Raw genomic sequence first — 20499 nt, 5'->3', positions numbered from 1 at the left:
GCTTGCACTTTGCTGAAATGGGGTTTAGAGTTGAGAGAGCTGAGAGATCCAGACTGGAACCCTTTCTCTCCCTAAAAGAATGTGAGCATGCATTTCTCATGCATGAAAGAAAATTCCCTCAGTCATCAGAGCAGTTTGCTCTGCATGTGCCTCTGTGACCTTACTCTTGGTCCCCTCTACTGCTCTACTTTGTTCAGGTTAATTCAACTTCACTGGGACAGAGGGAAAGCAAAATGTCAATCCAGCAAGGCTCAGGAGTATTTGACCTTGCACTTATTTCTGTTTCAAAAAATAATTTAGGGAAAATCGAGATCTTACATGTGAGCTGTGCATGTGAACTGTGCATTTAATACAATTATCCCATATAGTGGCAGCTTTTTTCTGTAACATACATGGTAAATAATAGATCAGGAGATCTGGTTTCAATATTGGTATTATCCACCAGTGTATCAGGCATTACAAAACCCACCCTCCACCCTTGGCTTTCCTGAATATTTCACATTAGACTCATAAGGTCTTGATAAACTTTTAGGAGGAAATTCTATCCAGCATGCAGTAGTTTTTTAAATTCTAAATCAGAAAGAGATGGCTTTATATGAGGGTACCTTTGCTATTTAATATTGCCCCATTGGATGTTTCTTAGACTCCACCCTCCCTCTTTCTGCAAACTTGTCCAGTTAACGTGTTTTCCTAATTTTGTCTTTGTGGAAATGAAGAAATCTGTTATTGTTCTTATTTAATTTATTTTATTTTTTTAAATGAAGACTTGTATGTCACCTTTTTAATTTGTTCTCACTGTTCAGGAGAGGTGATAAGAAAGATAATACAGAACATGTATCTGGAATCTAATAACATTGCATTCCAACATTCTTGCAGTCACACGTCAATGGGTGACATAATGAACATTTCAGCTTTTTTGGGGCCTGTTTTCCTCTTAAGGTGTGAGGGCTGATTGCTGTCTCATACCTGAACCTCTGCTCCCTGCCCAAGGAGAGGTCATACACATTTCTATGGCAGCTTTTGTGTTCTAGTCTATTTCGGTGTTTCCTGCTCCCTTAAATTGTTAAAAAGAGAGTTTCTAGACCATTGAATGGAGGTGATTCATAGCGAATTAGGGAGCAATTCAAACAGACAGTAAGAAGCCATTTTTTACCTTTGTCATTGACATTAAAGTGCACTTGTTACAAATAATTTTGAAGACTGATAGGCTTTTCTGGGAAAGGAGATATTTTCAGAAGGAGAATGAGTTTCCAGGGACTTCAGCTGAACTTTGATTTTCTTTACGTATCAGCAGTATTCTAGCATTTGCTTTCCCTTACCCCTTAATAAAAACTAAAAATGTAAAAAAAAAAAAAAATAAAAGATGCATTTAAATAACCATATTTTGAAGTGAACATAATACCAGTGATATTATGGGAAGCAGCTTTGCTGAACTTTCAAATATTTGTGTTTTTCAACATCAGTTTCTTACAGGCAAAGCCACTTTTCTTCGTGGATCTATCAGTAGTTGGTTTCAAGTAGGAAATATGGGTTCAAAGTTGATGGGAGGAAGAATAAACTGGCACCTTCAAACATGCAAGACCAACCATAGAGTAGTATGGTCGGTCACAGAGCATTAATTAAATTGTCCTACATGCAGGGATGGCTGTTAGTATTTAATTTTTCATCAACATTGATAGTGGTGTGTTAATTAATCAGAATTTATTTTGCGTAAGCCAAGGTTTGAAAGTCCCACTGCCATGTCATTCAGGCAGTCACAGGGTGTCTCAGCCTTTTTCTGGAGGACTAGGTTTCCTCAAGATCTGATGCTAAAACCTGTGATTGCATTACATTAGGGCTTGAAATGTTATCAGAATGGTTAGATGTGATTTAGATCTCAGTGCAGTCAGAATTTTTTGCAGTTGGTAGCTCTGCTTAGTGCTTTGATAATTATTTCATCACTGTAAGGTCATTTTCTAGGGTGGTGTATTTTCTCAGGGTTGTCCAGTCCCATATGTGTGTTCTGACAAGACCCTTAGCTTCAGTATTTATATCAGTCAGTGTCTGTTCCAAAGCTGCAGGAAGCCTCTGCCATCTCTGCTCACAACTCTGTTTCTTTCTACTCCTACATATCTCAGCTTTATTACTTCTAAGGCAGAGGAAACTTAAAGAGAAATAACATTTGAGATGGAATCTAATGTTAGAGCTAAGGATGTGTTCTCCAGTAAGACTGAACTGGCACTGAATGCTGGGTTTCAGAGTGTCAGAGTCAGCTCGGTGATGGGTCTACTCCTCATTCTGGCCCAGTCCAGCTGATGGGTGTGCACTGTGTGGGGTTTGTGAGGCCTTGGATGGCCCCTGGCCTGCTCTGTGGCCCAACTCATGCTTAAAATCCTTGGTGATGCAGAGTTCCTGGCACATTTACAGACTACACAGGAATGTAGTGGCTTGGGCAGAGAAGGTCTAATTAGAAACTGCAATGTGATACACACAAAAACGAAATCTTTGCTGAAGTGCAAGAGCACTAAGAAACTTTGTCATTCATTTAATTTGTCATGCTTGGCAAATTGAATCGTCACAATATTCTCTGATCCTCTCGCTTGATGTATGACATTAAATAATTAAAAATTGAATGCCAACCAAAATGCATACATTTTGTTTTAAACCATGAGGTTAGCATACATCTCTAATTCTATCCTCTATTTTTTCCCCCATAAACCTTTGAATTATTTGGAATAATTGAAAACCCTTACAGGCTTGATTTATAAAGAAAAATCCCTTCCATCACGACCATGCTCTGTTAGTGCATGTGCCAGCGACATGATACACCCTGTGGTAAGTCTCTGGTCAAAATGTTGATCAGAAAAAGATTTGCTTCTGCATACAAAAATTGTGAGTTTGCAGACGGTGGAGGAAGTGGCTCAGGGACGCTCATTACAAGCTTCCAGAAGGTGTCACTGTGCACCTACAATTTGAATGCGGAACCTCAACATTTAAGGATTAGTGCCAAAGAATCATTCCTCCTTGGGCTAATAGGGGTCCTCTTCTCTGCCCATATGGAAATTAGACGATCCATTGGAGAACAATATTTCTCTTTTTTCACGATAGAAAAAGTAAAGAGATCTCCATAGTACCACTGTCACTCAAGAGGTACCTATCCAACCATGACCTGCAGAAGAATCTCTGATATTCTGGGTCACACAAAATCTAATTATTACATAGGATTCTTACCTGCAAGGTAATAAATATAGTTAAATTAAAGAAGAAATCAAAGTTGCCATGAATACAATTTTTAGGTCTTATAGAGCAGTTTATAGTAACATTCCAGAGCTGATTCAGACAGGAAGATTAACAGGGCAATTTGCAACCAGTGTCCCTGAACAGATTGAGGTTTCAGAGTCTTTGAGTAGTTCAAAGTGAGTCTGAAAGCCTGGTTGCACAAGGTGGCTGCACAGTAACATTCCAGCTTGACAAGATTTCTGAGGGAGAAACTGTGATTTCTGCCATTAATTTTCATCAGGTTTTGGACCTTATAAAATATGGATCAATTGGAAAATTATGCAGCCAGGTTGAAAGAAAATATAATGCACTTGTAGGACTGGTGGTGGATAAGATGAAAGGAGAAATACACTATAATTCCTTTGAAAAAGAAGAACAAAAGAATAAAGAGCAGGCAATGAGAGACTGCTGAAGAGTATGAGGTGAAAGGGCAGTATCAATGAGAATGTTTCAGGCTGGTGCTGCATGAATACAAAACTCTATATTTGACTCATTGCAAACTAGATTGATCTGCTGATCAGGAGTATTTATCCAGCACCTTAAAAAGACATATGAATGATGATGAGAGGAAAAGGAGTTGATTTGGTAAGAATAACAGTGAGAAGAAGCTGTGAACATATTTTGAGAAAGGGAAGACTTCAGGTGTTATCTATCCCAGTGTACTGATTTATCAGTGGTACCAAACAAATACTCTCTTAAAGAGGTCAGGTTATCCCTGTTGTGTAGAAGTGAGTATGCCCATGGAAGTGAATAGAAAGCCCTGGAATTTCCTTGAACAATCTCTCATTAAGATTTATTTCAGAGATGTCTTATGTGATTTTGCCCCTACAGGAGTATCTGCCTAGATTACAGAGACTGTAATTACAGACAGCCCAAGTCACTGGCTGAGTGTTGTGCTTGCTTTAGGCTTGAAGAAGCATAACAAATGGTATCTGTACCCAGGTGTCCTTTGACACCACAGACACTGAGTTACAAGTTAAAGACAGAGGACCTCAAGTAGAAAAGGAATAAAGAAACAAACAAAAAACTCCAAACAAACACAACCCCAACAAACAAGGCAATAAAAACAACAACAAAAAGCCCCAACGAAAAACCAACTCAGAGTTACTGAGCTTTTGAGGGAGTCACTTGATGTGTTCCTGCAAAACCACATTTCTCCTGTTTGATGTACAGAGAGACTGACCCTCCATTATGCAGGCTGGGCTTTTCCTCTGGCCTCTCCAGGGCTGTCTACCATGTTTCCCTGCACTTCCCTTTGCTCTGGATTCTAGAATTTTCTTGAGAGGGGGGAACAGCACTCTAGATGGATAGAATTTTGGACATTCCTATTTTTGTGTCCCATCTTTGTGCATCACTGCTCAAATCAACTCACTGACAAGGCCACAGATGAGGTTTGTTCTCCTCTGCTACACTACTGTTTTGAAAGACCACGTTCCCCTCCTGGGCAGACAAAATGTCTCTTCCAACTTCCTTCCTGGAGTTCATTTTAAACATGCCTCCTGACCAAACACAGAAAATACAAAGTGGGACTGAAATTGTCCTGTCTGCAATAGCCTAACCTCTTCCTCTGTTTTGTAACATCTCTAACTTATTTCTCCTGATTATTTGGAAAGCTTGGTAAGAACCTGTTTAAAGTGTTCCTGTTTAGAAACCAGAGGGGTAAATGAGAGAACATAGTTTTTTTGTGAGTCCAAAACAATTTTACAACCAGAGCATGCCACAGTTTTCCAAGTAAATCATTCAGTAAGACACTATTCTTGTACTGAAATGAAGCACAGGCATTTACCTGCACAGAGTCTGTGTGAACAGAACAAATGCAGTGCAGCAAGAAAGACTAGTCTGTCATCAAAATCAGAATCAAACATTTCAGTGAACATTGGGTTATGCTAGTTGGAAGAAATGTCCTTGGCTTTTAAGGGCTGTGACTCACTTTTTCAGTCTTATGAGTGGAAAACTATTCCATGCTGAAATATTCAGAAGGTCTGGATGAAAACTGAGAAACACTGTTTAACCATCTTATTTAGAGCCCATATTAAATATAAATGCTACACATGTCCTGTGCATTACCGTGCAGAATTCTGGGTAATGTAAATCAGTAAATGGAGCAAGAATTTGCAAATGAAAAAGCAGGAGAAGGGGTCAGAGAGGAGCAACTCAGCAGCTTCTCCAGCACAGTTTGAGCATCTCTGCAAATCTGAGCATGAGTTCCAAGTACCAAAAAGGCACAAAGGGTGTGAGTGCCAAAGCTCATCTGGGATACTAAACTACAACATTAGCAAGGAATCCCTTAAAGGAGATTTTCTTCCCTAAAGACAACTGTCTCATAAGAATCTGTGTATTTGAACAAATTGGTTTGGTAATAAAAAGAAAAGAGCATAGATTTAATAAAAAATGAAGCACTGCAATGCAAGAAAATGAATACTTTAAAATACTATAATCTGCCTGTCTCTCATAATAAATTGTTTTACAGTTGAAGAACAAATCATTTATCCTATTTTGGTCTAAGTCTGACCCACTGTTTTTGCTCTTAACTTGATTATTCTCAAAGGAAGCAGTGAAGTCTACAGAGCAGTGAGAACTGTTTTCTTCTTTACTTAGTCCTAAAGTAAACCACACAAAATGTCATAGGAAAAATCACAGCTACTTCTTGAAATTAAGCTGTGTTCGCAACTGGAACCAAATAAATAACAAAACAAATTTGAGCCTTTCCCCTTTTCCTGTATGAGTTCCTCAGCATAGACCTGACATCTCTAGGCTCCTGAAAATAATTTCATCCTTCTTGTCAGAGTAATTAAGTGCTTGCTACAGTGATCCAGAAAAAATTATGTGACATTTTGTGAGACAATCAGCTGCTGCTTGGCAGGCATCACTGGGCAGATCCTGATTTATTTTAGCCTGCTCTTATCTTTAACAGTTGACTCGTTATTTTAGCTAGGATTTACTTTGAGACTGACACTACATGTAAAATATTGAAGGCAATTAGCTTCCTGAGCTGTTTTCAGCCACATAAGGTGGTAGGATAAGTATATGTTAGCTTAAAGATCACAACGTCTAATTTCCTGGAAGTTTTGGAATCACCATTAGGACAAGGAGGGGCTTTGGGAAAGGCCAAGCCTTCTGAGACATCCAGAACTGTCAGTAAGCAGGCACAGGCTGCTGCAAGCCAGGCTTCACCTGCTCACAGATCCTTGCCACTTCCCAAGTAATTTCCTCAGCCCATGTTTTGGATGAGTCTGATGGAAAAATAATGTTCTCCCTGTCTCACTTTTCAATTTTAATGCTTGTGAAGAAATATACAATTATTTACATTGTACATAAACAAGATGTTTTCATCCCCTATGTGGTCTCTGGGAGAAGAGTGATGGTCTCTGCCTTGCATTTCCTGGCTTGGCATGGCTTTGGCTTTGACCTTCTCAGAAGGATGCACCTATCTGTCAGCTAGCAACATGAAGCTTGGCTTTGAAAGTAAGGTATTTGTGAGGGGATTCTGATCTCTTTTTGCATCTTTTTTTTTTTAATGAATCTGCCTTAGGAAAAGATGCAAATAAATGGTAGTAAAAAACTGTCTTAGAAGGGGCTAGCAAATGTAGGACTGAGTAAGTATTAAAAGGCTTGAAATAAACGTTTATTTTCCTGTGGAGTCTTTGAAATTTTTGTGGAAAGAAATTGTGAAAAAGCATGTGTGGAAATCATGATTTTTGTGTCTTGCATCACTCATGAGAAATGCATCTCAGGCAGCATGCATTGTACACAAACAGGCAAGGAGAAGGAGTAAATTGCTCTTCATGCTCACAGTATACACAGCAAGGAGTAATGAATTTAAACAGGGAAATTTAGGCTGATTCTAGCAGCAAATGTCAGATGACACTTTCAAACTCCCACCCAGAACTGCCTCTGATAATCTTAGATCATAGAATGAGTTGGGTTGGAAGAGACCTTAAAAATAACCTATTTCCAACCTCCCACACCCTATGAACAGGGACACCTGCCACTAGACCAAGTTTCTTAGAACTCCATCCAGCCTGAACACTTCCAGGGATGGGGCATCCACACGTCTCTAGGCAACCTGTTTCAGTGCCTCACCACCCTCACAGTCAAAAATTTCTTCTTGGTATCTAATCTAAACCCACTCTCTTTCAGCTTCACCCCATTTCCCCTTGTCCTGTCACCCCATACCCTTGTAAAAAGTCCCTCTCCATCTTTCTTGTGGGCTCCTTTTAGGCACTGGAAGTTAGCACTAAGATCTCCCTGGAACCCTTTTTTTCTCCAGGCAGGATAACCCAAACTCTCTCAGCTTGTTTTTACAGGAGAGCTCTTCCAGCCTTCTGATTACCATGATACTGTACCCCACCTCGTTCTCCTGGTCACTGGAAGGATTTGCTGATCTGGTACTTCAGGATTCCTCTGGCACTCAGAAATCCTTGAGAAATATGAGCTGAAAAAAACCCATGCACCAATTCCTCTTTCAATTAGAAATAAGGTGTATTGGAAATAAATCAGAGTACAATGGGAATGCTGTGCTTGAGTGATCTTCTTGAACACATCATGGCACAGAGGCTGAACTTCTGCAAGTCACAGCAACACCAACTGCATTATGCTGGGCTGGTGATGCAGAAAGGTATGTCATTTTAATTTTGTATTTTACCAAAAGTCATTTATTTTCATCAAGTTTGAGTCTGAGAAGTATATAATGGAGTAAAGGTAAATTCCTTCTGACTCCCAGACACCCAGACTAGATGCCTTTTTAAGGTCTCCGTGGTCTTCCAGAAAAATGTTGCTTTTCCCAGCGTCCTTTATCTAAACTGTTAATTCTTGCTGGAGAAGGATATAGTAAATTAATGTATTTGTAAACCTGAAGCTACCCATATCTCAAATGAGTTGATCTAGATTTAGGCTGAGTCGGTTATTTATTAATCAGCATGACATTTTATTCCACTTAAAGAAGGTCATTGTAAATTAATAAAAACAATCTCAGTAATTCAGGTCAGTCTAGGATTGTTTTGCTGAAAATTTTCCAGAACTAGTGTAAAAGCACTTTGCCTTTTGATTTTCATATTCATTAAATTCTTTCTGACAGCAATATCTAAATCAGCCCAGGAATCTGCATTTTGCCCATTTCAAAGGTGCATATGTGAACAGGAAGCTTTAGGACTATTTCAATAGTAAAATATGTAAATCACTAAATTAGAAAAACACATTATTGCAAATTAGTACAAATTATCTATGAGGACTAGAAAATTTGCACACCATTAATATGCAAGTAATCCACCCATTAATGTGTAGTACCTTATTATTTTGACAACTTTTACAAAAGAATGCCCTCTGATTGCTGTCTATGCAGCTATTATTGGCTCATAGACAACGATGAGCAGTACAGCCAGCTATTCTCTGAAAAATGTTTCTGGATGCAAAATGAAAAAAAAAGAATTTATAAATTAAAAGTATTATTATGCTATGTAATTACAGAAAAGTTTAAAAAGAAAGACTCTTTGAAGAGCTTTTTGTTTCACAGTTGAGATTGGAAGGGGATCTCTGCATATTTTCTTGTTTTGCTTCCTGTTCCTCTGGCTTCCCAGATCTGTGCTGAGCAGGGTTTGGAGTCCTGTGAGGATAGAGATTTCAAAACCTCTCTAGGCAACCTGTCCCAACACCCCCACAGTAAAAGACCACAACTTTTTTGTCTGATAGAACAATTCTTGCTTAAGCCACACTCATCCGTTCTTACTTCCATGCTAAAGATAAAAAGATAATGTTTTAAAAGGAGTTATATTTAATACTTTGAGCTGCCTGGAGCAGACTAGTATACTATGGACACCTGGAAGAAATGTGGGAAGAAAAGCCCCAACCCAACACTAAAGATCTCTGCAAGGCTGTGCAGGGGTAGCCAGCAAGTAGTGAAATGAGCGCCATGCACTGAGACAGAAGCGAAGGCAGTGGCTCAATGCATGTCTTCCAAGGCTAGGTCTGCTGCCCGGTGTCCCATTCACAGCACACTGTGCTCCTCCACTGCCCCCAGCAGGCCCCACAGAGCTGGATTGGCCTCTCCTGGCCAACTGTTCCCAGTTCATGTACTGGGCATGACACCCTGTGGTATGGAATGGCCCTTTGGCCAGTTTGGGTCAGTTCTCCTGGCCCTGCTCCCTCCCAGTTTTTGTGCACCCACTCATCAACAGAACATGGAAATGGAAAAGTCCTTGACTTAAGGCAAACAGTGCTTAGCAACATCTAAAACTTTACTTTGTTAGTAAAGTTAGTCTCACACTGAATCCAAAACACAGCTCTGCACCAGCTACTTGGAAGAAAATTAAGTTTATCCTAGCTGAAACCAAGACAACACTGCAGATCTCATAAAGGTTGATTGTCTGTAAAAATGTGCAGGAGTAGCCCTTTCTTAACTAGTGAAAGCACTGCAGGGACAAGATATACTATTGTTATAAAGGATACAGTCCAGCAAACTAAATTAACCACCAGAGAACATCACAGAGATAATGCTCTCCAGCTCGACCTAGAAATAACTTTGCTTACCTTTAAAACTAAGTGCTTATGATTTTATTTTATTATCTTAGTCTATAACTATTTGGCAAAATACCCACTCTTCTCCCTGTCAAACAGTATACTGTATCATCAAAGAAGTTGTCAGTATGACTACCTGCTCATAACTTGGTGGTCCTAAATGCCCCATAATACTCCTATATCTCTTCCAGAATTCTGTCTCCCTTTGAAATCTTGCTCCTGAATAAAACAGAGTGTCAAACATGTCTCAAATTTTACATCTGCTGTGTGAGAATAACTATTTTGGCATGGACAGAGAATGCTGGCTGCATCTGAAAGGGGTTGAATCCCTAGCCATACAGTTTGCATCCCCTGCCCATCTCAAATATAGGAGATAATATGTGACTGTTCAATTATGTTTCAGTCTGTTTAACTATGTACAAGACGTGTTCAGAAGAACAGAAGAAGTGTGTTCTTGGTTTGTTCTCAACACCCTCTGACAATCACAAACTTTCAGACACACAAAAATGACTAGGAATTAAAAACCTACCGTAAACATACTTGGTGGAGATTATATTGACTGAAAAGGGTGAGTGTATTTACTAATATCAGGACTTTTCCTACTCTTACAAAAGATAAAGACAACATCTGACTTCAGAGGGACTGTCAAGAGTAACAGCAATTAATGACTGCCAGCACTCCTCAGCTGAAGACATTGGAGTACTTGGGTAACAGCAGTGTAATTATTCAACTGGCATCAAAGTTTTGCAAATAACAACTTTTATGATTTTTGACCTTTCTGGAATTGTTTGTGAATGAATTCCTATTTTATCAAAGAAATTATGATTCACAGCAGTGGCCAAATAATTTAAGTGAGCTATGCATGGTCATGCGTGACTTTCACATTACAAGCAGTTCATAGAATAATGTTGGACGTCTCCAGGCCCAAAGGATTCCTGCAGAGCTAGATCAGTTAGAGCAAGGATAAAGGATGCCATACTTGCCAGGGGCTGCTCCTTCAGACAGCATGCTCAAGGCCATTTCCATTTCTGCCTGGTCCCCCCCAGAATTTAAATGGAGAGGACTTGGCAAGCAGAAAAGCCATGCTGGAATAACCATGCAGGTGTCATGGTGTCTCAGCCTACAGGTTATTGTTTAAGGAGGATTCAAACTGGCTCTCTGCATCTCCTTGGCACATACCTCCTCACCTAACACTATGTTGTTCTTCACCTCTGCTCCATGCCCTGTGGAGGAAAGGAAGCCCTTACAGGTGAGGCAAATGTCAGCAGAAGCTGGAAAGGATTCTGCTTCAATTCCTAGCAAGAACAGGGCTTCCCCCTCACAGGAGGAGAGCTGGAAAGGGATCCCACATCCCACTCCCACTACTTGAGCAAGGCAAACAGAACATAGAGGCAAATTCAAGAAAGATCCAGGTCATAAAACAGTACCACAGCAAGGTGGAAGTCAACTCAGATCAGATTTATGATCAGGTCCCACAGCCACCAGGCAAGCCCACCCTGACAGGTGAGAGCCAAGGCCAAGCCAGGAAGTCAGCCCAGGATGCGAGGCTCCCCTACATGGCTGTCACTTGGCTGGAGACCGTCACTCTTTCAGGCTCAGCTCAAGGGAACAGGCCCTGTGGCTAAACTTAAACAGAGCTGCTGCTCCATGGGTGAGGAGAGAGGCCCCAGCTGAGGCTGGTCAGGGCCATGAACATTTATTAATGCCCTCAGAGCCCTTACACTGCTTTCCCAGCTGCACTTGCCCAGTCCCTTGCTGTCTGTAGGTGTATTATTCATGTAAACCCAACCAAATCTGGAGGTTTAGAAACCACAATTATGTTATAGAAGTGAAACAGGTTCTATCCAGATGTAATCTGGATACTAAAATGCGGCAGCTCTCTGGGGAACATTCTCACCCTCTTCTGAGGAAAGGATAGCAATGAGCTCTGTGAAACAGGACTTTGGCTAAATTTTGTCCATAGGGGAAAGAAACTGCGATATATTTGAAACCTTGCACTATGTCCCTATGCAGTGCATCATATGATGCAAGGCATCATAATGTTTCAGGGGTGTTTTATTTTGTTTACTTGCAAAAAGCTCCTTAGGAGCACACATAAATATGTCTATGTTAGCTTTGGGTCAAGAAAGTCCTCCTATCTTTGTGTTGATAGGGGTAAAAAGCAGTTTATTCACTTTTGCTTTTTAACACTTTTATAAATCAAGATGCAAACATGCCAGAGAGAAAGATTTTTTAAGCAATGTAGATGGAGATAAGAACAAACAATGCATTGAGTTAATTTAAATGTCATGAAGAGAATTTAAAAGGTCTTTAAGCTCTGCCTACCACTTTTCACAAACATTTCTCTTGTAATTCAGTTTCTCTTTGAAAGAACATTCAAGAATAAATAAACCTAATTCAAGTGTTCCATTAAAATATTTAGGTGTTTTTTTTTTTTATAAATTGAAAAATTTGTTTGATATTTTGGCTTTTTTACTCTTTGTTGTGTTAGATGCCAACTTGCTCTCAGAAGCAGCCACCAGTCACATTGAGAAGTATCAAATCCAAAATCTCATCTAAAGTGGAAGGGAGCATGAGAATTAATGAGGACTGTGGAATCAGTGTGATCAAGGACTCTGTCAGTCACACAAATTACTGGTCTAAGAACATAATCTCTCTATAGAAACCAGTGCCACATATAGAAATGTTTTACCAAAAGAACCTGAACTTTCTGTACATTTCAATGTCACCAGGAGTTATTAAAAAAAAAAAAAGTTTGAATGTGATCTCCTTGATTCTGGAAGTGTAAGTGATAAACTGGTCTTGAACCTTACAAACCTGAATTTATTTTCTTAAATACTACTAGGAAATAATGTAAACCCTCTGTGCAGAGGTTCCCTATCAGTAAAAGAGAAAGGCATTTCCCACCCATGTGAAGTAAAGCCTGCAGTTTATTTTAGTTCCCCAGCCTTAGGGCTGTATACACTTCTGGATGGGTAAGTTTTCTAAGTTCCTATCACTAACACAATCCTTGTAGACTCATTAGCTACCAGTAACATTGCTTACATTACATATGTGAAAGGATCATTTGCTGATATGGTTTATGAAGTTTTGGAGACATGTTCCCCCAAGGAAGGTAGCCTCATACCTGAGCTTCCACATCCCAGCAATTTCAACTCAGCTGAGCTCAGAAAGTGCCTACAGAGCATCTCCTGGGCAGTCCCTGCAGGCTGTCTGCTACCAGGGATGAGAGCCACACCAGTAGAGCTGCAGCATTAGAAACAAAAGCACTAAACAAAGTGGAACAGACAGCAAGCAGGAGAAGGGAAGCTGGCAGCAGTGCTGTTAAAGGAACTGTGGGCAGTAGCTGGCTCTGAACATTCCAGTGGCATTTATGTCCCTCTACAGATAAATCCTTTGCAGAATAGAGAAATAATAAGTTATCCTCTGCGAGGTCACTGACTCAGTACTGTGCACCAAGTTCTCAGAGCCTAAGCAACAAACTACAAATTCAGGCAATATCCACAAAAGCAATCAGCAAGCTGAAGGGAACAATTCACCTGCAGTGAATTAAAGGATGGCTAAATGAGAAATGTCTGGGGACGTGAGTTATGAAGAACTCAGTATCTGGATTTCAGAAACTATGACGGTCAATTGTTAACTTCAAGAGCCATTGGGCCTATGACAAAACCCCTTTTGCCTTGAAGAGGGTCAAGAAGTCCCCAGACTCATGTGCCAAATGGACAGAAAACAGAATGACATGAAATTCTGAACAGAGGGTACTTTGTTCATTATCAGAAACAGTTTTCGGATATCAGCAAACCAGGCTGAACATTTTTTTCTCAGCAAAAGCAGTGAAAGTAATTTAGGATTTCTGATGAGTGCATCCTATAATTCAAATGAAATGGCCTCTTAGAAATGGTTATACTTTGGTTAAGGAAATGGGATGGAGAGGTCAATTCTAGCTTTAACTTGAATATTTGTAAGGCAGATGTGGAATTGGGAACGGCTTCCTCCCCTGTCTTAACTTTCACCAACCCTGCCAACAAACTCAACTGGATGCCTTAGCCCACCTCTATGCTGGCTTTAAGTCTGAAAAAGACAACCTTTGTGGTTACAGGAGTGCAGGACTTTGCTGTCACATTCTTTCCCCTATCATGCACAATGGTGCACCACTTTTGCCCCAAAGCTTTGATAAGATACAGTTTCTTACATTTGTCTCTCTTGGTGCGCTGCATAGGAACATGCATTAAAAAAAAAATAGCAGTTCACCCTCAGGCAGCTTTCAGGCTTTTGACAAAATCTAGAAGATACATGACTGTTGGGAATATCCTATAGGTTCACTGAAGAGGATTTACTGTAACTCCCTAGTAGACTTCAGTATTATCCAGTTTGATTTCTTTGGCATATCTTCTTTTGTCAACTAGCAATACAAAAAATCTGACATAGTACCAGTAAAAGCGGCAAAACTCTTCAGTGTCTAAACACCATGAAGCAACATATTTTTCCCTCACCCTTTTAGCAACAGATTAGCTTCACAAAGTACAAATATTTTTTGTTAGATGGATGTGTTTATTATATTCTTTGAAAGCAGACACTTAGTGGGAAGGCAGATCACCTCCATTGTCACTGTGGTTGCAACATGCTGAGGAACAGAAGGCAGGGGATGAGGCTCAGGAAAAAGGAAAACTGCATGAATAGTGATGTCTTGGTGATAAACAACCTATGGGTGTTGTTCATGACATCAATATTTCTTTCTCCTCTTTTCCAGATACACCATTTCACCCCCTCCCACAGGACATTTGTATAACTAATCCTGCATTTTTTTCTTACCTTGAAAATCCATTGTGCAGCTTTAATATCTGCATCATCTTCTTTTTGGAAGTTGTCCTTTGCCTGACAGTTGTCTGCATGGTAGCTGTGAGTCCTGAAGTAGAGCACAACTTGCCTCCACATCAAGAAATAAAAAGGCTGTTCCTGAATCAAATTTTACAATGACCTTTCTTGGGAAAGCACCACCTATATTTAATGATGAAATTAAACCAAATCCCAGACATTGGGCTGAATGACAACAACATAAAGATTGCTTGTCCTCACACTGATGGACTAATGTCCAGGCCTCTTGCAGCTTGCCAGTTCTTCCTGCAGCCTGGAGGAGTTCTGGAGACAAACAGGATTATCTGCCCTCAGATATCTGCAGTGTCTCATCCCTTCAGCATGTGCCAGCTTAGAGATTAGATTTACAACTTTGTAGGTTTTAGTAAATTGCAAAGGAGAAAGACAAGCACAGAGTGGTTCAACATGCCACAGAAACAAGCTGTAACAACCATGAGGCACTTTTTATCACCTCAGAGTGAATGTATTTCATTTACAACTTGAAAGAAGAAGGAACTCGGCACACAGTTACACTCTGCAGGCAGCATCAAAAGGAGATGTCTGTCTTAGGTCAGTGGTACCTGCCAATCACATGTTTTTCCTCAGTGGCTGAACAGATGGCCTGCTGCTAATCCTTGCAGCACCAGTGAAAACAGCACATGAGCTGCAGCCGTGTCTCAGGATAGAGACACACTAAATATGAGGACTATGGCTCCAGGTAGATTATTAATAGATTATTTCTCCCAGCTGTATAGAGGGCTGCTAGGTTTTTGCCAACACCCACTTCCTGTTGTTTACATCTTTTTTTCAAACTAAAAAATATGTCTAGCCCAACATTTTTTTCTACCAAGAGTCCAAAGTTTTGACAATTCAGCATTGTAGATACAAGGTAGATATAACACATTTGCCCACACAGCATCTCTTGTGAGAAGAGCTGCCTTGGTCACACTTCTGTCCTCTTTTCAGAGAAATCCAGTAGATGCTGAGGAGAAAAACTAAGAATAATGAGGCTTGACAATGGTACTAGAAGTCATTGTACAGTAGACTCTGTTACAGAAAGCTTTAGCATAAGCTCCAGGAAGCAATTTTTTTTTTCTGTCCTTTAGCCAGACTTACCATCAGCAGCACTGCGTAGCTCAGCATTTCATTTTTTCTCCAAAACGCTACTGTTCTGACTTTACCTTTTTCTGAGAGGATGAAGGAGAAGAGCACCCCTACACTTCCAGGCGTACCGACAAAAGCTGTTGGCACAAAGCAACAGAGACTGATGGTGAAAGAAGGAGATGTTGTAGGCTCAAAGAGTGGCTAGAGACTCTTCAACTTTCAACAGAGAAGGGAATGTACATGAGACAGAGACATGTGTCCCTACTCCCTAAATTAATACTATTTTAACCCCAGATGCATTATTTCTCAAGGCTACAAACAGTACTGCACAGCCCTTTCTGTTCCTGTTTTTGCATAGCACTTCACTTCCAATTTTCTGGCACTGCAGCATTGTTCCATTATATTAAAGGGAAAAAACAGAAGATGTATTTATTACAATAACATGTTAGTTTATATTTCTTTCAAAAAGGCCCCTCCTATTGCAGATAAGTTATGTGTGGTTCCTTCACTGAGCTTGTAAAACCTAATTTCAAAGAGGTCGTGGAGCAATTAGAAGGTTGCCTGTTGTAACATATGCACAACTGTGGCATATTAGCTTTGCCAGATCCTTTAGGCCAGAATCTGATTAATTTAAAAGAAAAATGATCCAAGTGATCCATGATCTAGCAAATGATCTATGACCTAGAAATCAGATAAGTCTATATAGGCTGCAGGAAGCAGGTGTTACTTGTTAAAAAGGATACTCACAAAATAACGTTTTCCCACCGTGACACACACAATAAAATGAAGGTAAAATAATAGGAGAAAACAAGGACAGATGAAGCAGTAAAAATCCAGTTCACAATGGGCCAATTTTGCTGTAATTCCTCAGGACAAACATCTAATGAAGTACCCCACATCTTCTCATACTGAAAAATCACTTCTGTTTCCATGCAAGGAGGTCTCTTCAATGAGGCCTCTTCAACCCTCCAAAATTAGACAGGAGAGAAAAAAAATTACTTGATAGTTTTGTGAATTAGGCAAGTGTGCTCACTTTCCTAACCTTCTAAGCGTGTTTTGCTTGGATAAGCTTTCAAAGAATTTTCTTCTATACATGTTAAATATACACGTTGTGCAGACATGCAGGAGCCAGGTGACGTACAGCATGCTGAAAGGTTAAATGGCAGGTGTGCAAAATACTTCTGTAATTTGGAGAATAATTGATAGACAATGATACATAGTTCTTATTACAAGAAAGAAAGGAGAACAGAAAAACACTCTCACGATCCAGCTGTCTGTAGTTTTAGTGTGAGGATGACTCATCTGCATTCATTTTCTAGTATTAAACTATTGAGCATTCTTATTCTTTGTGATCCAGGAAATTGATGACTTTTATTCCTGCATGCTGATGTGCTTTTCACTTTTCACTCTGTTTCACACATCAATAAAATCATCTAAACATAGCAACTTCAAGGGAAGCTGCATTGCCAGAAGTTAATGGACAAGCACTGATGTGACCAAAAATAGCTAAATAAGAATTGTTTTGCACACCTGACTCCTACAGCACAGCTGCTTGCTAAAAAATAGGCACACAGCATTTTTACAGACATTACCTTCAGCAACATCCAGAGAATCAACCAGCATAAATAAGGCACCATGGGACGCTCCAAGCTGATGACACAGGATGGGTTTGAACTGGTTGCTGAGAATTGCCTTTTGCTGTCACAGTGGTGACAGGCACACAAGACAGGCTCCTGTAAAAACTGTACAATTTTTCCCTTTCTCAAAGCTTTCTCTTGCAATGCAATGAAGTTCCTTCACACAGAGTGCCTCATGGAACTCACACTGGTGAAAATTTTCAGATGTGCCCAAGTGTTTGGAAATGGAGGATAAGAGCACATGGGAATCTTGGTACCTTACCCACCACACTCTGACAAGGTGGTCCGCTATTCCACTGAGCACTTGTCAAAGGAGTAACACTGTAACCAGCAAAGTGTCCACTACACTATTGTGTAGTATATGTATAATTGTATATGACACTATTGTATCTGTCCTTCCTCAAACACTTCTGAGGATGCTGAACAGAACAGATTCCAACCAGATACTTTTTGCACTCTGTTGAAGATCTTCCTGTACTATGAAAGCTGCTAATTTCTTTATACCCTCTGCTGTATGTGTCTCATTGGAGAGTTACGAATCAATGCCCCGACTTTCACTCTTAAGCCAGGTGAGTCATTGGATGGGGTACCACCCCTTATACACCTTGTCTGTGCACATGAAGAACCCTGCAGAGGTGTGAGAAATGACTGGCCCTTACAGCTACAGTAAATTTGTGTTAACGCCTTTATTCCATTGCATGGCATAAAAGAATATGAAAATTATATATATATATATATAAACATATATTAAATATATTCAGGAACAATATATTGTTTGCAATCTCTAACATGGCACATTGGGTTCACTACTATGATTCCACTGCTAGAAATTCTATTACCTTTAGACATCTGTAGCCTGGCACAGATATCATGCTTACTCTCATAGTTCCTTAAATACCCCCTGGAATCTTGTTAAAAAAAAAAAAAGTAATCACTATTGCAATTATTTCTCTCCTCTTTACATTTCTGCTAATTCAGTAGATGAATATTTTCAAGTTTCAGTTTACCTCACTCCAAGGCTACAAAAAGTTACAGGGAAATATTTTTTACGGTAGCCTCTCAACAGCCTCAGAAATGAATAGTAAAACCAGACTGAAATCTATTATGAAGTCAACATACCAAATTTTTTAAAACTTTCCTACAGACAAATGATTATGTTGCTGTAGTATCAAAATTTTGACTGCAAATAGCAATCCATCTTATTTTAGCTAGACTCCAGGCTGAATGGATGGTGATAAATTTTTGCAGGTGGTGGAATTAGGCAAAAAATGGTCTGCTATAAAAAAAAAAAAAGGCCACTGATGCACGTTCTGAACAAGAGATCACATTGGGCACCAAACTGAAACCATGAACTATTATTTTCTGCTTACAGTAAGGTACTGAAACAATACTGAAAGCAGTAACTAGAAGGGAGAGAACTACACGACCCTGCGCATACCTGTACTCAGGTTCAGACAGAGTACTGTGGTACTCCTGGGTTAAGCCAGAAGAGTGCTAAAGGGCTGGGAGAAATATGTTGGATAAAGAAAACCACAGCATTTTGGATGATTTCCTTGAAATAGGTGATCCTTGGCAGAAGAAATGGCTTTGCATGTATAAGCAAGAATTCAGGACATTACCCCACTAGACATAGGGGCACATGGTGAGGAGTAACTTGGTTTGTGTCTTAAAACTGACTGCTGGAAAAGCACATTAAGAGCTGCTGATCCAGTTTCCAAAGGTTTACTTAGACTATTGGACTGAGCTTGGAAAGGTGAAGATGGGAGAATACCATACTTGGCCTAGGTAAGAGAATGCACAGTCATCAGTGTTTTCAGTGCTGGGAAAGTTTGGGGTCTGGGTAGAAGCATCATTGTGGACAACTGAGGGAGTTTCATGGAAGCAAAGCCTGATGTGCTACTGGTAGCTTGTAGGATCACTGCACAGGCCTTTGAAGCCTTGTCGTGGTTTAACCCCAGCCACAAACACCATGCTGCTGCTCGCCCACCTTCCCCCATGGAATGGAGAGAAATGGAAGAGCAAAAGGGACAAAACTCATGGTTTGAGGTAAAGACAGTTTAATAGGAACAGCAAAAGTTGCTCATGCAAGCAAAGCAGAACAAGGAATTAATTCACTGTTTCCCTTTGGCACATAGGTGTTCAGCCATCGCCAGGAAAGTCGGGCTCCATCATGCATAACAGGTACTTGGGAAGACAAACAGCATCACTGTGAATATTTCCCCTTATTTCATGTTCTTCCGCCAGCTCTGTATGCTGAGCATGATCCCATATGGTGTGGGTCACCTGTCCTGGCTGTGTCTTGTCCAGACTCCTCACGCACCCCCAACCTTCTCACTGGTGGGGCGGAGGAAGGAACAGAAGAAGCCTTGGTGCTGTGCCAGCCCTGCTCAGCAGCAATGAAAGCATTCCTGTTTCCAGCACAAATCAAATCATGGCCTCATGCTAGTCACTGTAAAAAAAACGAATTCAATGCCAGCCAAAACCAGCACATGCCCTCATTAAGAAAGTTGCATTTAAAAAGCTTCAAGCCTTGGTCCGTTTATCTTGCAAGACCTTTGGCTTCTGTTTCTTTATAAAATGGGTAGAGCCACATGTACCACCATCGGTAACATGATTTGAAAAGACTGTGGAAAAGGTGAATATATTCATTCCAGAGGCCTGAGGCTAGGCACAAAAGGAGTGGCAAGTGAGATATGCCATAAACAGGCAGAGCAGAAGCAGGAAATACTGAATGCCACAGGATTGAAGTTACTAACACTCTTTTAAAAGAGGAACTGGTTTAAATAAGGCCAAATTCTAACTCTCAGCCATGAAGCAAAAATCAGATTCAAAGAAACTTTCAAGGTAACAGATTTTTCAAAATTGTGTGGACATATCTATGCTAGAGATCAGGAGCTGTGCCAGTATTTCTTATCACTGTGAGTAAGCAATGTGCAAGAGCACAAATTTGTTAGATTAAATCTCCAGGTCCCACATGTTTGGTAATCCACAGAATCACATTAATGGATGTATTTATTACAGACTTGATGACACAGAGTGTGCACAGGGCTTAGGGAGCTTTTTTCTGATGAAGCGGAAAGACATGCAAATGCTGTTACTTGGACTGTACCTGGGATTTACGCTGGTGTTATGA

General features: G+C 40.1%; 1 protein-coding gene across 1 annotated transcript in view; it reads right to left on the bottom strand.

The window, feature by feature from the left end:
* The window catches only part of RGS20 (regulator of G protein signaling 20), a 34497-nt gene extending 19791 nt beyond the window's left edge, over positions 1 to 14706 (bottom strand). Inside the window, exons 1-2 of the mRNA XM_030968709.1 lie at positions 14584 to 14706; positions 12271 to 12273 (exon numbers count right to left, since the gene is read on the bottom strand). Of these exons, the coding sequence (XP_030824569.1) occupies positions 12271 to 12273; positions 14584 to 14706 (126 nt within the window). The remainder of the gene's footprint in view (positions 1 to 12270; positions 12274 to 14583) is intronic.
* Positions 14707 to 20499: the final 5793 nt, after the last annotated feature.

The sequence above is a fragment of the Camarhynchus parvulus genome, chromosome 2 (assembly GCF_901933205.1).
Source record: "Camarhynchus parvulus chromosome 2, STF_HiC, whole genome shotgun sequence".
In the NCBI taxonomy this organism is placed as follows: Eukaryota; Metazoa; Chordata; class Aves; order Passeriformes; family Thraupidae; genus Camarhynchus; species Camarhynchus parvulus.
The sequence above is the reverse complement of the archived record's forward strand: the minus strand, read 5'-3'. Positions and strand labels throughout refer to the sequence as shown.